Genomic DNA, 17640 nt, shown 5'->3' on the forward strand with positions numbered 1-17640 from the left:
TGTATATGTATTATGTTCTATGATTACTGCTGAGTTTTGGGCAATGGAACTTACTTGCTGAATCAGGATGGTAATCTGGTACCTACAAATTATGTGCTGTGTGTGCTCAGCTGCTTCAGTTGTGTCTGACTCTTTGTGACCCTAAGGACCATAGCCTGCCAGGCTCCTCTGTCTGTGGGATTCTCCAGGTATGAATACTGGAGTGGGTTGCCATGCCCTCTTTTAGGGGATCTTCCCAGCCCAGGGATTGAACTTGCATTTCTTGAATTGGCATGCGGGTTCTCTACCACTAACACCACCTGGGAAGCCCAAATGATTATAGAACCAGAAAATGTTGGTAATGAGCAAAAGTATATTTGTTGAATAAATGTCAAGAGATCTAAGAGCTCTTAGAGATAATGTTCTTCCTAGGTGGCACTGCTGCTGCTGCTGCTAAGTCGCTTCAGTCGTGTCCGACTCTGTGTGACCCCAGAGACGGCAGCCCACCAGGCTCCCCCGTCCCTGGGATTCTCCAGGCAAGAACACTGGAGTGGGTTGCCATTTCCTTCTCCAATGCATGAAAGTGAAAAGTGAAAGTGAAGTCGCTCAGTCGTGTCCGACTCTTTTCGACCCCATGGACTGCAGCCCACCAGGCTCCTCCATCCATGGGATTTTCCAGGCAAGAGTACTGGAGTGGTGCCACTAGTGGTGAAGAATCTGCCTGCCAATGCAGGAGATGCAGGAGACACAGGTTTAGTTCCTGGGTCGACGAGATCCTCTGGAGAAGGAAATGACAATCCACTTCAATGTTCTTGCCTGGGAAATCCCATGGATGGAGAAGCCTAGTGGGCTACAGTCCATGGGGTTGCAGAGTTGGACACGACTGAGCAACTAAACAACAACAGAGACAACAGTAGTCATTCATTTAGTCGGTGAATGTTTACTTACTACCTCTTACCTATCTGGCATTGTTTTAGAGATAGAGGTGAATGTGGCAGACAAAGTTGTTGCCCTGGAGCTTACAATCTAATTGGGATGGGTTGGGGGGGAAGATAACAAACTGAATGAGAAGGAGAAAATTGTTTGAAGATGTAGGGAATGAGTGTCATTAGCATATGAACAGCAAAAACAAAATGCTTGAGGCAGGAAGAGACTGAAAAAAATCCTCTGTAGCAGGAGCATAGAGAGGAAGGCAAGGCTAGAGGTGTGACTTAGGGAGAAACAATATTAGAAAAATAATCAGAGGCTAGGTTATGTGGAATGTTATAGGCCATGATAATAAGGATTTATGGCTCCTCTCTCCGTGGGATTCTCTAGGTTAGAATACTGGAGTGGGTTGCCATTCCCTACTCCAGAGGGTCTCCCTGACCCAGGAATCAAATCTAGGTCTCCTGCATCGCAGGCACTGAGCTATGAAGGAAGCCCCTTGACTAACACAAACAAGAGGGTAACATCTGAACTACTGCTTCATAAAGGCCATTTTTACTGCTGTGTGGAGTATCTCCTTTGGGACAAGAAGTAGCGGGAGTGAGGGGTGCTGAATGGAGAGTTTTAGGAGGCTATTGCTTTGGTCCAGTGAGCCAGTGATAGCAGTTTAGACTAGGGTTTTTATTGGAAATGGTGGGATGGTGGTTAATTTTAAGATATGCTTTGGAGGTTAAGTTGTCAGGACTTCCTAGCAGATTGGATGAGGTTTGATGGAAAGAGGTGCATTGGGAGTGATTCCTGGATTTGGGTATTTGACTTGGGCAACTGGATACGCCATTAGCTCTGATGGGTAGCTGAGTGGTAGCGAGCTTTTGAGAGGATCAAGTTTGGGATTGGAGATAGTTTGGTGATAGATGATTTTTTTCTATGTTAAAATTCAAGATGATTTTTAAAAATCCAATTGGAGTTGTTAAATAGTAGCTAGGCATTTGAGCCTAGTGCTCAGGGAAGTGCTCAGAATTGAAGGTATAGATTAGGAAGTCTAGCACTATAGTAGATGGTATATATTATAAAGACATGGGATTAGCTGTCATTTCTTGGTGAGAGAGCACAGGTAGGTAAGAGAAGAGCTCTTTGGAATATTAAGAAAAAGAATAGAGGAGGAGGAGTCCAGGAAGGAGATTAAGGAGGTATGTCAGTAAAATGATGAAAACCACTTAGTGTGGCATCATTGAAGTCTAGAGAAAAGAGTGTTTCCAGAAGGAAGATATATTAAACCATAGAAAATGCTGCCATTAGGTGCAGTAAGATGCTAACTATTCGGAGGTGAGGAGGTAGAAAGAAATTTTGCTGGGAAGAGGAGCAGTGACATAAGATGGTGGCTGGAGGGAAATGAGTAGGTAAAGATGGATTTCATAAAGTCATGTTTATATATTCATGAGAATGATTTAGTAGAGTGGAAGAGATATATAATTCAGGGTAGGAATGAAAGGGGATAATTGCAGGAGTAAAGTTCTTAGAGACAACAAGAATGACTATAGATAAACACTTGAATTTTTATTGTTACAAGAGGGTGGACAGAATAGGAGTTTTAAATGTAAGCAGGTTGTTTGAGAGGAGATGAAATAATACATATATGGTATATATAGATAACATATATATATATATTTCTGTGAAATACAACTGAAAGTGACAGAGAGGGTGGACATTTGAGGAGTGGAGAAAGTAAGGTTTTCACACATTTTAGAGACTACAAAGTGATTTTTTTTGGTGGTGGTACTGGGTGGGATAATTTTAATATTACTATCTAGTGATGTTTGGCTGCCCAATTTAAATTTGTCATCAGATGTAGCTGAACTGAGTTTAGCAGCACAGCTGTGTGATTTGTCTCTAGCAATGTCAGCTTCTTGAGTATAATCTTGGAGTAAATGTATAGTTGGGTTTTTCCAAAATTAAGTTTTTCTAGATTAGTTTAACTGAGAAAGAAAGGTACAGAGGAATTAAAATTCAGTCTTTTTATGATGAGAATTCTATGATGATTACTGTCAAACACTTAAATATTTTTCAATAAATAAGGAAGTAAAATTTTAGATTTTCCTAAAAAAATTCATCAAGCATTGGGGCAACATTAATACAATTGAATTACTCTGTGGTTTATGTTACTTAAACATCTAATTTCTAAATAAATTTGCTTGTGGGTTTGTAATTTTGTCTCTCTTTCTTAAGTATAAATCTATGTCTAATCTTCATGGCATTTTTTTTTTTTTTTGTAAAAGGTCTGTCTATGATGGTGAAGAACATGGACGATTCATGGAGAAGCTTGAAACTCGCATACGCAATCATGACCGAGAAATTGAGAAAATGTGCAACTTTCATTATCAGGGCTTTGTGGACTCTATAACAGAACTGCTGAAAGTAAGAGGAGAAGCCCAGAAACTCAAAGTAAGGAGACTCTCTCTGTCTTGGGGTTTTGGTTAACATTAAAGGAGTAGGGACTGCATTACAGGTTACATATTTGTGGTAAAGATCTTTGAATAGTAAGAACGAGGTTTGTACTGAAACATAGATAATTGGGATTATAGCTTTTAGCTGAAAAGGATACTCTTTTAAGTTAAAATTTATTGGGGATAACTACATGTGGATGAGAGCTAGTAATAAAAATCAGTTTCTTCCAGATAGAAACTTAATTGATCCTTCTAGTCCTCTGTCTACTTCCTTGCTAGATAAAACCCATCACCACTGAATGACAGAATTGCAAGCCATGGCTGCAGAAGTCTTTGCGGCATGGCAATCTGCGGCTGCTGCTGCTAAGTCGCTTCAGTTGTGTCCGACTCTGTGCGACCCCATAGACGGCAGCCCACCAGGTTCCCCCTCCCTGGGATTCTCCAGGCAGGAACACTGGAGTGGGTTGCCATTTCCTTCTCCAATGCATGAAAATGAAAAGTGAAAGTGAAGTCGCTCAGTTGTGTCCGACTCTTTGCGACCCCATGGACTGCAGCCTACCAGGCTCCTCCATCCATGGGATTCTCCAGGCAAGAGTACTGGAGTGGGCTGCCATTGCCTTCTCTGATGGCAATCTGAGGCAGGGGAAAAAAAAATTGTGATAGTTGTGGAAGGTCTTCTACCAAAGTATGGAAGTTCTTTCTTGATAGGACTAACTCAAGTTCAGGAGAGAGGGTGGCTGTATTGGTTTTGTCCCTGGCATAGCAAATTTCCTTATCTTGGGTAACTGACTTTGCTACAGAAAAACTACTGTGTTTGATTATGGGATGCTGTCTTAGTGCCTTTTGGGGGGGGTGTTATGAAATAAACAATATTGGCTCTATAAAATCACCCAAATTCTAAAGTACAAATCACAGTGGGTCTGCAAGGTTTCAAATAGGAATTTATGGACGTGTATAACAACTATCCAGTCATCATAAGAAATATAATGTTACAAAGAAAATTAAATCTCTCTTTTTTACCCTTCTCAGTTCTCGAGAAGCATCAGTTAGGACCTTATATGGAACAACTGACTGGTTCAGAATTGAGAAAGAGTGCGACAAGTCTGTATATTGTCACCCTGTTTATTTAACTTATATTCAGAACACATTATGTGAAATGTTGGGTTGGATGAGTTACAGGCTGGAATCAAAATTGCCAGGAGAAATATCAACAATCTCAGATATGCAGATGATACCACTTTAATGGCAGAAGGTTAAGAGGAACTAAAGAGCCTCTTGATGAAGGTGAAAGAGGAGAGTGAAAAAGCCAGCTTAAAACTCAGTATTAAAAAAAGCTAAGATCATGGCATCTGACCCCATCACTTCATGGCAAATAGAAGTGGAAAACATGGAAGTGGTGACAAATTTCCTCTTTTTGGGCTTTAAAATCACTGTGGATGGTGACTGCAGTCATGAAATTTGAAGACGATTGCTTCTTGGAAAGAAACTATGACAGTCCTAGACAGTGTATTAAAAAGCAAAGACATCACTCTGCTGACAAAGGTCCATATGGTCAAGGCTATGGTTTTTCCAGTAGTCATGTACTGATGTGAGAGATGTACCATTAAGAAAGCAGAGCACCAAAGAATTGATACTTTCAAACTGTGGTGCCGGAAAAGACTCTTGAGAATCCCTTGGACCACAAGGAGATCGAACGAGTCAGTCCTAAAGGAAATCAACCCTGAATACTCATTGAAAGGACTGATGTTAAAGCTTGAGCCACCTGATGCGAACAGCAGACTCATTGAAAAAGACCTGACGCTGGGAAAGACTGAAGGCAGAAGGAGAAGAGGGCGACAGATGAGATGGTTGAATGGCATCACCGATTCAATGGACATGAACTTGCGCAAACTCCGAGAGATGGTGAGGGACAGGGAGGCCTGGCGTACTGCAGTTCATGGGGTCACAAAGAGCTGGACTTGACGACTGAACAACAACAACTGAAAACTGCAAACAGCAACAAATGAAAACTATGTTTTCGTTTATTCTAAAGCTACAGGTGCATGTACAGTGATGTGCATGTGATTTTTTTTTTTGATGGCTAAGACTTTAAAATGTCCCTGAAAGTCATGTACTAGAGGATTAGTAAAATAAAGCATGGTATATCCATTTAAAAGAGTAAGAAACTACATTACTGAGGAAGGATATCTGATATGAGAACATTTGCGTAATGTATAAAAACAGATTGAAAAGTATGAACAATTCGGTTCAATTTAAAAAGTTATACTGAATTTTAGGGGACTGAAAAGCCTCAAGTGGACAGAACTGTCTGAAATACGTGAAAACAAAGATACGGCGCTTCTGCCAGGAGTTGTACGGGCTGTTCGTCCTCATTCTTCTTCCTCATCCCAGCTTCCCATCCACCCTCTCCGTGTGCTGTTCTTGATGCCTGTGTTCGAAAACCTCTCTCTCTTCCTCGGGTGCTTTGTCCATGACAGGCAAAAGGGTGCTCTGTCTCTGGTTACTGAAGTAGACATGTAGTGGAGTACCTGAATATTACCCATAATGTTCTCTGTTAACACATGGGAGACTGCCCTAGGGGGCATCCTTTCAGCTTGTGTGAGGAGCCTGTGAAAATTCTTGAACTTTAGAAATAAGTTTAGAAAATGGAAAAGTTTGACTATTACATACTATCAGTGTTATTTGAACATAGCAATGAAATTTCTGTGTTCTCTAGGATGCCAGTTATTATTATTATTTTTTTGATTCACAGTATGTGTGTGTGTGTGTAGGTGTGTATAAATATATATACATATCATACATATGTTCTCTGAATCAAGAAGTAGCATTCTAGACAAGCAGTATATAGAGCCTTTACTGAAATAAACATGGTATGTTTCTCCATTTATTTAGATCTTAATTATTTAAAATCCATCAAAGAGGTTTTTAAAAAAATTTTTTAAATTACGAAAGTATGATAACACTTTTCAGATGACTTGGAAAACACAGAACAAAGTTACATACAGTTCCACTATATATTACAATTATGTTTTAAGTAGATAATTTAAGATTTTTAATTGGAGTTTTAATATCAAACTTTCAGAAATTCATAGCATGAATAAGCAGAAAAGTAGAAGAATACAGTATACCTGAAAAGCAGTATGAACCAATTCAACATAATTAAGATTTATACAATTTTCACACAATAGCAGGATACAAATTCTATTCAAGTTCCCATAGACTGTAAAGCAGGAGGCACTGAAACATATCTAGGGACATAAAACGGGGCTTCCTAGGTGGCTCAGTGGTAAAGAATCTGCCAGCTAATGGAAGAGACACAGGAGACTCAGGTTCGATCTCTGTGTTGGGATCAATCCCCTGGAGGAAGAAATGGCAACCTACTCCAGTATTCTTGTCTGGGAGATCCCGTGGACAGAGGATCCTGATGGGCTACAGTCCCTAGGGTCACAAAGTTGGACACGACTGAGTACAGACATGCACAAATGCCAAAGAAGGTGCAAAAATTTCGTGGTCTAAAGGTATTGGAATCATACAGAATCTGTTCTCTTATCACAGTTGAATTATGTTAGAAATCAACATTAAAGATACTCGAAAATATCCCACATATTTTCAAGTACAATGTGGCATTTATCAAGAGAGATCTTGACTTAGCTGTTGAAAGCCTCAATAAAGTTCACTTGTTCAGTTGTGTCCGACTCTTTGCGACCCTATGGATTGCAGCATGCCGGGTTTCCCTGTCCATCAACAACTCCCAGAGCTTACTCAAACTCATGTCCATTGAGTCGGTGATGCCATCCAACCATTTCATCCTCTGTCGTACCCTTCTCCTCCTGCCTTCAATCTTTCCCAGCATTAGGATCTTTTCCAGTGAGTCAGCTCTTCACATCAGGTGGCCAAAGAATTGGATCTTCAGTTTCAGCATCAGTCGTTCCAATGAATAATCAGGACTGATCTCCTTTAGGATGGACTGGTTGGATCTCCTTGCAGTCCAAGGGACTCTCAAAGAGTCTTCTCCAACACCACAGTTCAAAAGCATCAATTCTTCAGCACTCAGCTTTCTTTATAGTCCAACTCTCACATCCATACATGACTACTGGAAAAACCAAAGGTTTGACTAGATGGACCTTTGTTGGCAAAGTGATGTCTCTACTTTTGAATATGCTGTCTAGGTTGGTCATAGCTTTTCTTCCAAGGAGCAAGCATCTGTTAGTTTCAATAAAGTTAAAAGACTGAAAAAAACACAGAGGGTGACTGTAGAGAAGGAAACATTTAAGTGAGAAATTAATATTAAAATGAGAAATTAATATGAATGATACTTTAAAAAACATGTATTTGGAAATTAAATGTGCACATTTAAGTGATGGATGTATCTAAGAAGCCATAAAAAGGAAAATTAGAAAATGTTTGTAATAGAATAAAAATGAAAGGAAAATTTATCAGATTTTGTTGCATGCAGGTAAAGCTGCTCTGTGCAACTGAATACAATGTGGAATCTTGAATAAGTTATGAAAAAAATAATGGACACTAGCATAAAATTTTGTGAAATTTGAACAAAATCTGTGCTTCAGTTAATAATACTGTATCACATGTTAATTTTCTGGGTTTTTTTTTTTTTTTTGCATCATCGTATTTCTTTATATTCTCAGAATTGGATTGAAAATGTCAAGCCTCATTCAAATTGAAAAAATGTCACAAAGATAATAAACTTTCTAGACTTTTAGCAGTAATACTAGATGCCAGAGTAAGTGGAATTATATCAAAGTTTTGAGTGAATATAAGTTAGAAATCTAGGATTCCATTCATGCTTAAGCAAACAACTGGAACCAAAATGTCATAAATTTTTTTAGCTAAGCAAAAATTCATAAGTTTCTAAAATATATATTATACATATTTCACTTCTTCTATTTCACGTTCAGTGCTTCCATTTTGTTTAAATGCTTTCCAATTTCTCCCTCTTATTTTTTGTTGTTCTTTCTCAAGCCTTTTTCGAGTACATTTAAATAAAATGGGAGCACAGACTATGAAATAGAAAAAGTGAAACAAACTAGATAAAAGTAAAAAGTAATACTATAGTACAGTTATTTTTAAATAGGGCTGTTTATTAGACTCACATCTGAAGCTTTGGAGAAAAAAACAATACCTTGGCATTTGTATTTTACAAAAAATTTCAAGATAATTCTAATGTGCATCTGGATTTTAAAAAGTGATTGCAGGTTTTTCTATTAAACGGTAGTTTCAGTGATATAGAATTTATTATTTTCTGTTGACCAGTCATGATACAATGGTGTTAAAATGAATAACAGTTATATAATCACAGTAGTAAAAAATGTTTTATCAGTTTTCATGATCAGTAGCCAGATAAAAAATAAAAGAGAATTTACAATTGCAAACTATAATGGCAACATGATTAACCTAACGATATAAAATACTTACAGTAGAGTGATGTGGTAATTGGAAGTGCATACTTCCAATTGGATGTGCGTAATTCCAAGTGTTTTCATCCACCCAGCCAGTCTATGTTTTTTGGTTGGTGCATTTAATCCATTTACATTTAAGGTAACCTATTGCTGTTTTCTTAATTGTTTTGAGTTTATTTTTTGTAGGTCTTTTCCTTCTCCTTGGTTTTTCTCCTTAGAGAAGTTTCTTTCTTATTTTATATCCTGCTGTTCCCTTCTGCCTTGTTCCTTTTGCATTTTATATCATGCCATTCCCTTCTGATTTCTGTTGAGAAATCAGCTGATAACCTTATGGGAATTCCCTTGTATGTTATTTGTCATTTTTCCCTTGTTGTTTTTAATGTTTTATCTTTGTATTTAATTTTTGTTATTTTGATTGCTATGTGTCTTAGTGTGTTCCTCCTTGGGTTTATCCTGCCTGGGAGTCTCTGTTCTTCCTGGACTAGGTTGAATTTTTCCTTTTCCATGTTAGGAAAAGGAACTGTTATCATTTTAGACATTTTCTCAGGTGCTTCCTCTCTTCTCCTTTTGGGACCCTTATAATGTGAATGTTGGTGTGTTTAATGTTGTCCCAGAAGTCTCTGACTGTCTTCTTTTTTTTTCTTTTTTCTATATTCTGTTTTGTGGCAGTGAGAGCCACCATTCTGTCTTCTAGACCATTTACCTCTTCTTCTGCCTGTTACTCTGCTATTGATTCCTTCTACTGCATTGTTCATCTCTGTTTGTTCTTTAGTTACACTTGGGCTTTGGTAAACATTTCTTATATCTTCATTCTTTTTCCAAGATCCTGGATCATTTTCACTGTCATTATTCTGAATTCTTTTTCTGGAATGTGCCTATTTCCCCCCTTTTTAGTTGTCTTCCTGAGATTTTATCTTGTCCCTTCATCTGGGACACAATAGTCTGCATTTTCATTTTGATTAACTTTCTGTTATGTGGTTTCTCTTCTGGCGGCTGCAGGATTGCAGTTTTCCTTGCTTCTTCTGTTTGCTCTCTGGTGGATAAGGCTAAGAGGCTTGTGCAAGCTTCCTGATGGGAAGGACTGGTGGTGGGAAAAACTGGATCTTGCTCTGGTGGGCAGGGTTGTGCTTAGTAAAACTAATCTGGGGACTTCCCTGCTGGTCCAGTGGTTAACACTTTGGCTTCCAATGCCCAGGGTGCAGGTTTGATCCATGGTCACGGAGCTAAGATCCCATATGCCCTATGGCCAAGAAACCAGATCGTAAAAAGCAGAGCAATATTGTAACAAATTTAATGAAGACTTAAATTCAGAAAAAAAAAGTAATCCAGTTGTCTGCTTATGGGTAGGGTATTGCACTCCCTCTTTGTTAGTTATTTGGCCAGAGGGAGCCCAGCCCTGGGGTCTACAGGTTCTGTGGTAGGGTTAATGGTGACCTCAAAGAAGGCTCACCAAGGGGCGCCTCCCAGGACTGCTGTTGCCAGTGCGTGTGGCCAGCCACTGTTGACCCACACCTCCATAGGAGACCCTCCATCACTAAGTAGGTCTGGTTCAGTCTCCTGTGGGGGGTCACTGCTCCTTTCCCTTGGGTCCTGGTGTGCTCAGGATTTTGTTTATGCCCCCCAAGTGGGTGTCTCTGTTTCCCACAGTCCTGTGGAAGTCCTGTAATCAAATCCCACTGGCCTTCACAGTCAGATTCTAGGGGGATTTCTAGTCCCTTTGCTGGATCCCCTGGCTGGGAAGCTTGATGTGGGGCTTGGAACCTTCACAACAGTGGGAGAAGGTCTTTGGTATTATGGTTCTCCAGTGTGTGGGTCGCCTGCCCAGTGGGTATGGGATTTGATTTTATAATGATCGCATTCCTTCTGCTGTCTTGTTGCAGCTTCTCCTTTGTCTTTGGGTGTAAGATATCTTTCTTTGGTCAGTTCCAGCATCCTCCTGTCAATGATTGTTCAACAGCTAGTTGTGATTTTGATGCTCTCGCAGGAGGAGATGAATACATGTTCTTATTCAGCCATCTTGAACCCCTAGATAAGCTGTGTAGATGTCCTCTCGTTGTTATGTTCAAATAGTATTGAAATAGTAATTATCTTTCTATCAGAAGCTTTAATTAGGCTCCTGTGGCTGTTTTAGAATTCTGGTTTGCGTGAAATTGGTTTAGTGGGCCATGATCAGTATTTTTAATAAAAATTGAAATAGAATGGAAAAGGGAACAATAAAGTGTATTATATGCAGTAAGACAAAATTGTTTCTTGAAAATTTTGTTTCTCTGTGTGTGTGTGTATTTCATATACTTGCGTATCAGGTTGCAATGTAAAATATATTTCTTTCAATGAGTTTGAGGTTAAAAAAAAAGTTTCAGAAATATCTTTATAAAGTAAACAAGGCATTCTAGTAGAGAATGTGATACTGAAATTAGTAGTATTTATGGAAGGTTGAATTTTATGAAATCTCCTATTTACATGAAAAAAAAATCTAATCATTCTTAAATAATAATCACTCAGCGGCTGCCCACACCACTTTTATTCACATTGTTTAAAAGCTTTTTCTTATATTGAACTGATATTAATCCCATTTTTGAATAACGTCCATATATTGGTTTGAATAATAAGCACTTCAGTCTCACTTATTCTAGACCAAGAATCAGCAAAGTATATCTTCTAGGCCAAATCCAGCTTGCCTCCTAATTTTGCAAATGAATGTAGAAACATATTGGAACATAGAAACACCCATTCATTTATGTATGTATATGGTTGCGTTTTTGCTTCAGTGACAGTGCATGTAGTAATCTGCTCAGAAAATGATAGTCCAGGTATAGTGTATAGTTTTGGGCAAAATTTTCAAAGGTGTGTTCCTAAAAAACTAGTTTCCTGAGATGATCCTCAGTGAAAGGATGCTACATAAAATAAGTTGGAAAACACTGTGTGATATCTCCTTAGGCATTTATGGTGCTATAGAATATTAAATGCTTCAGAAGTTCCCAGTAAACGAACCTTTTTAGTATTATTTCCTATACATATTATGTATGTGTGTGTCTATGTTTGTGTGTATACAGAGTGCAGAGTATCTATTAGTATAAAATTTGTTGTCATTCTGAGGGACATAATATAAAATGCTGGGTTAAGGAAATATCTTAAACATAAGGAGAGATTTAGAGTCCACCAATTTAGAATTGGTGGAAGTATAGGAAGCCTCTATTAAAGAAAGCTTTAGAAGTTAATATTGCTCATGTTTTGATAATGTTTAAGAAGGTGGGGAAGTTACTATTCTGTAAACTTAATTTTTATATCTACTGATTGTTCAAGAGTGGCTACCAAAATGAGTGGTGCCAATTCATGAATTCTATGTAAATTTAAAGCTTGTTTACCTGATTTTTTACTATCTGATGGATAAATTAGAAAAGAGGGAATATGGAAATGTTAGGAACTATCAAGAATTAGTGATCCAAGAAATTAAGATAAAATACTTTCTAAAATTAGATTATAAGTAGAAATATTTGACCTGAGTTCCGTTCAGTTCAGTTTAGTCGCTCAGTCCTGTCTGACTCTTTGCGACCCCATGGACTGCAGCATGCCAGGCCTCCCTGTCCATCACCAGCTCCCGGAGTTTACTCAGACTCCCTTAGTTAAACAATTCAATTTATGCTCAAGTAAGGTTCTTTGTCCCACTCCAGTGTTCTTGTCTGGAGAATACCAGGGATGGGGGAGCCTGGTGGGCTACCATCTATGAGGTCACACAAAGTTGGACATGGCTGAAATGACTTAGCAGCAGCAAGGTTCTTTGTGGGTTATTTTTTCTATTATAGTTTTTCTTTCCATTTCAAATGAAAGTATGATATTTATTTGTGTTATATAGTTTGTACTATTTCAAACTGAACATATTTTTTAGTAATTTTTTTTTTATTGTTCAAGAAGTCATATAGATGTTCAGTAGAAAAGTTAATACAGTTTAATCCCAGGAGAATACAACTAAACCAAAATGTGGTGAAATATGGAAACAATCTGAATACTTACACTAAATATTTTCATTTAAAATCTTCATCTTAATCAAACTGTTGTCTAGGTATTTATTATAAGTTTAAATTGTCTTCTCTCCACAGAATCAAGTGACGGATACTAATAGAAAACTACAACATGAGGGAAAGGAAGTAAGACCAGTTTACCTTTTGAAAAAGTCTTTTCTGTTTCCTGTCATTCTCTTTGATGACTGTGTTCCTGATTTAGTGGCTTGTGAGACCATAAGCTGCATGTTGGAAGGAGTTGGACATTATCATTGCTTCTCATGTTTGTCTGCAGTAAATGAATATACTCACTAGAAAGCTTAGTGAGAGTATGTAGCCTTCCTTAGTTGTATTTTTAAATCACTTGAGTAGTCATAATATGGCCAATGCTGTTTCCGCTGCCTAGAATCTTCTTTCTCTAGTGTTTATGCACTTCATATATTTGCTCATATGTCACCTCCTAATGAGGCCTTTACTAACCAACTTACTTAGAATTGCAATCTCACTTTCACCTTTTGTTTTCTTTTTACCTTTCCTGCTTAATTTTTCTCCATTGCACCTATCATGCTCTGATATTATATAGTTTTCCTTATATGTTTGTTTTTTTGGTCTCCTTCCAGTAGAAATTAAGCTCCATGAGGTCAGGATTTTTTTTTTTTTTTTAAATACACTGCCATATCCCCTCTACCTGCCTAAACAGTGACTGGCACAACATGAATGTGCCATAAGTATTTGTTAAAAAAGTGAATCATTGATTCTATTAGTTGATATATTCACCATTTAAATCATAGTTTATAAGATCACTTGATGTCCATTTTCTCACTTAATCCTCATGGCTGACCTATGACAAAATTAGGACTAGTATTTTATTGACCAGGAGAATAAAACAGATGATTTGCAAAAGTTTACATAGTAGTTGATATGGCTGAGACTAAAATCCAAGTTTTCTGACTTATAGTCAGTTACTGTTCCCTGTATCATGTACCTTCCTTATTGCCTAATACTTATTTAATGTTTAATAATCTTTAAGATTAGCCTTTGATTGTCTTATCAGTAACTTAATCACGACCACTTCTCTCTTTTTTTTGGGAGGGGGGCATAGTATTTAAGTAGCTAACATTTTTAGGTATGGATATGGGATGAATTCTATAAGAGGCCATGTAGCTTATTGCTTTTTAAAAGTTTGTCTCACATATTTTAAGTCTCACATATTTTAAGTTTTTGCAAAGAGCACAGTTTCTTCTAGTTTTATTTTCTATCACTTCAGAGGGAAGACTTTAAAACTCTATGAGAAGATAAGTACTGGATAAGTACTTCACTAAACTGGAATTCTTGAAAAAGCCACAACTTCTAAGTGTGTGGTTTATTCTCTATTGAAATAGAGATTTAGTTAAAGATTATTTTCAAGATTCATTTGAAGCTGTATAAGAAGGACTGTTTTCCTCTAGGCGTCTAGCACTGATGAAAGAAATATAGGATCTTCTTAGATTGATGAAATCATAAATCATGAAAAGTCTGAATAGGGTTTGGAGCAAATCTGCAAGTTTTTCTTTTTTCCTGGATAGCCCCTGAATTTTAAGATTTCATTTCACCCAGCCTTTCCTAGTGTAGTATGTATGCATCTTGGGGAGAAAGGGGGAAACCATGCAGGGGTGTTTTACTGGTTGGGAAAGGCAGTTCCTTAGTCCACTTGGCAGGTCTTACTATGAAACTGTCTGGGATGTTCTGATGAATTGAACATAGGGTGGAAAAATGTGACTGAAAGCTTTTTATTTACAGCTGTTGGCATAATTCAGTTTTTTTTTCCTCTTGCCAAGCTGGTGATAGCAATGGAAGAGCTGAAGCAGTGTCGACTACAACAGAGAAATATTTCTGCCACTGTTGATAAATTAATGCTGTGTCTTCCAGGTGAGAAACTGGATATAGAGTAGAATTCTTGATGCAGTTTCTTTAGCTTTAATTAATCTTTCACTTTCTCTAAATTATTCTAATGTGCTCTTTTTCCCTTCTCTTTAAAGTTCTGGAGATGTATAGTAAACTGCGGGAGCAGATGAAAACTAAAAGGTAAGTTTTTTTTTATTGAACTTTGTGTTATCTAAAATTTGTTATTTAGAATTTTTTAAAAAGTCCATATTTAGCATAACCTTTCAAAAATAATTGTTGATAAGACATCTTCTCTAGCCTTTTGTATATCTATTGATTCATCCTGAGAGTTACTATTATTTACATATGCTAGTGGTATGCTGATGTATTTTGTCATGTATTATGTTTAAGAAAAAATACTACACATAGTTTGATTTTTAGAAGACCCAGTTTTTTAGGGGAAAAGCATATAATTGTTTTAGTGATAGTTAATTTCAGAAATATGCTTTGGTTTAGAAAAAATAGTTACTGGTTCTGGAGGTTCTCCATTGAAACAGAACCAATAATGTGTGTATCTGTGTGTGTGTGTGTGTGGAGAGAGAGAGAGAGAGATTGATTGTTTTTTTTTTTTTTTTTTAGCAAATTGGTTCACATGATTATGGAGGCTGGCAACTCCAAAATCTGCCTAGTAGATTAGTAAGCTAGTTAGTGTCAGGGAAGAGTGAATACTATTGCCTGAGTCTGAAGACGGTCTGCTGGCCAAATTCCATCTTCCTCTGGGGAGTTTAGTCTTTTTTCTATCAAGGTGTTTAACTGGTTTAATGAAGCCCATTCACATTATGCAGACTGTTCTTCTTTACTCAAAGTCTACTGATTTAAGCACTGATAAACTGAGTGACTTCACTTTCACTTTTCACTTTCATGCATTGGGGAAGGAAATGGCAACCCACTCCAGTGTTCTTGCCTGGAAAATCCCAGGGACAGGGGAGCCTGGTGGGCTGCCGTCTATGGGTCGCACAGTCGGACATGACTGAAGCGACTTAGCAGCAGTAGCAGCAATCTTGTGTCAAAAATACCTTCACAGAGATATCCAGAATAATATTTGATCAGATCTTTGGGTACTATGGCCTAACCAAGTTGACATGTAAAATTAACTATCACAAGGGGCAAAGTCAAGGTTAAGCTCAGAGGATTGCTTTCCTATGTATTATTTTAATCTGGTTGTATTTCAGAGGAAACTTTATAGTGACTCTTTGGCTCTTCTTCCCAAACTAGAGTAAGCATCCCCACTGTCTCTGCCCTGGGGTACCCTGCAGTATGATGGGGGTATGTGAAGCTTTAAGATAAACAGGACACATTTTCCTGGAATGTTAATTTTACCTAGTTTTGAGGGAAAAAGTACAGAATTAAAATATGTTAATACTGAAATAAGATTAAAAATATTATGAATAAAATTATAAATCCTCAAGACTTTTAAAGTTAAAACATGAGGCATCAGTATTTTTTTAATTTCTTAGGGCTACTTCCCAGACTGTCTTTTCCCCAGGAGAACATATTCATATAAGCGAACACAGATTGAACAGTATGAGAAATTCTGTTAAGAATGATAGAAAGTAGTATTATTTCCCTGATAACCTTTTTATGAAGTTCTAGAATTATAGAGAATTACAGAGATTTACAAAAAAAAACCCCAAACTTCTGTGTCAACTTTTCTGAATTAACAAATAATAACAATTCTGGTTTTAATTCATATATATAAATATTTATGGCATATATAAACATATGTGAGAGACAGGTAAACATGTACATTTTAAGAAATTCAGGTAGAGCTCATCCCCTTCCTCAGTCCTTTTCCTTTCCTTTCTCCTTTGAGGAAACCAGTATCATAAATCTGGTATTTCCTTCTAGTCCATGTTTTTAATGTCCAAAAATCATATTGTATTTTAAAAAACATTTACATGAATAGTTCTGGTATTTGTTTTTTTGAGATTCATTCATTCATTCATTCAATAAAAATGAATTGAGTACCTACTGTGTTGCTAGGCATTGCTTTTAGTGCTGGGGATATAGCTCTGAAAAAAATAGTATCTGCAATCATGGGCTAACATACTAGTGGAGAGCTTATTAAAACATATATAGAGATCTAGTTCACTTATTTTAATTGCTTTATAGTAGTCCATTATATGAACAATCTGCATTTTTCCTCTTAATTCAAGTGATTGTCATAAGTGCTGTTGACCAATATTTCCAGTTCAACCTTTTTCTGTTGCATAGAATAGGATTATATTTTGGGGGCTCCCTTGAGCTGTATCAGCACCACATACTGAGTTGCCCTCCTGTATGGTATCCTCCTTAATCTGCTTGGGCTCTAATACCCAATGTTATGCTTCTGTGCCTCCTGAATGCCCTTCTCATCCCTGTTTGGCCCTGACACAGCTGCCTTCCTATACAGACAGTCTTACCGCACTAGGTCCCTTATATCCCATGCTGGTCCATCTTACCCCTTATCCACCAGTATATGAATGCTCTTGTTTATTTGGATCTTCTTTAGCTGTTTTCTGCTTTTTAGTGAACAAGTCTTATATATCTTTTGTCATATTTCCCCCTAATTATATGGTATTTTTTGATGCCTATTTTCAATGGTATTACTTTTTAAATTTTAATTTTCAGTAATTTATTACTAGTATACTATTAAATTTGTGTATTTATCTTTTATTCTGCAATCTTATTAAATCATTTACTAATTCTAGGAGCTTTTTTGTATATTATATTGAATTTTCTATGTAGCTGATTATCTTATCTGCAAATAAAGACAGGTATATTTTTTTCTTTCCAATTGGGATGCTTTCTTTTTTGGTTTGGTTTTCTTGTCTTGTTGAACTTGTAGAGCCTCTGAAAGTGAAGTGAAAGTGAAAGTTGCTCAGTCATGTCTGACTCTTTACGGCCCCATGGACTACACAGTCCATGGAATTCTCTAGGCCAGGATACTGGAGTGGGTTGCCGTTGCTGTCT

At 37.3% G+C, this 17640-nt stretch overlaps 1 protein-coding gene across 4 annotated transcripts in view; it reads left to right on the forward strand.

Annotated features, from left to right (window-relative positions):
* EXOC6B (exocyst complex component 6B) overlaps positions 1-17640 on the forward strand; it is a 765919-nt gene that overhangs the window by 88825 nt on the left and 659454 nt on the right. For all 4 annotated transcript variants that reach the window (XR_009739314.1, XM_061431936.1, XM_061431937.1 and 1 more), the window contains exons 2-5: positions 3183-3348; positions 12865-12912; positions 14583-14673; positions 14784-14829. Coding sequence is in view for 3 of the 4 variants with exons in the window: in XM_061431936.1 (XP_061287920.1) it covers positions 3183-3348; positions 12865-12912; positions 14583-14673; positions 14784-14829 (351 nt within the window). In the remaining variant the exon portion in view is untranslated. The remainder of the gene's footprint in view (positions 1-3182; positions 3349-12864; positions 12913-14582; positions 14674-14783; positions 14830-17640) is intronic.

This window comes from Bos javanicus, chromosome 11 (assembly GCF_032452875.1).
Source record: "Bos javanicus breed banteng chromosome 11, ARS-OSU_banteng_1.0, whole genome shotgun sequence".
NCBI lineage: Eukaryota > Metazoa > Chordata > Mammalia > Artiodactyla > Bovidae > Bos > Bos javanicus.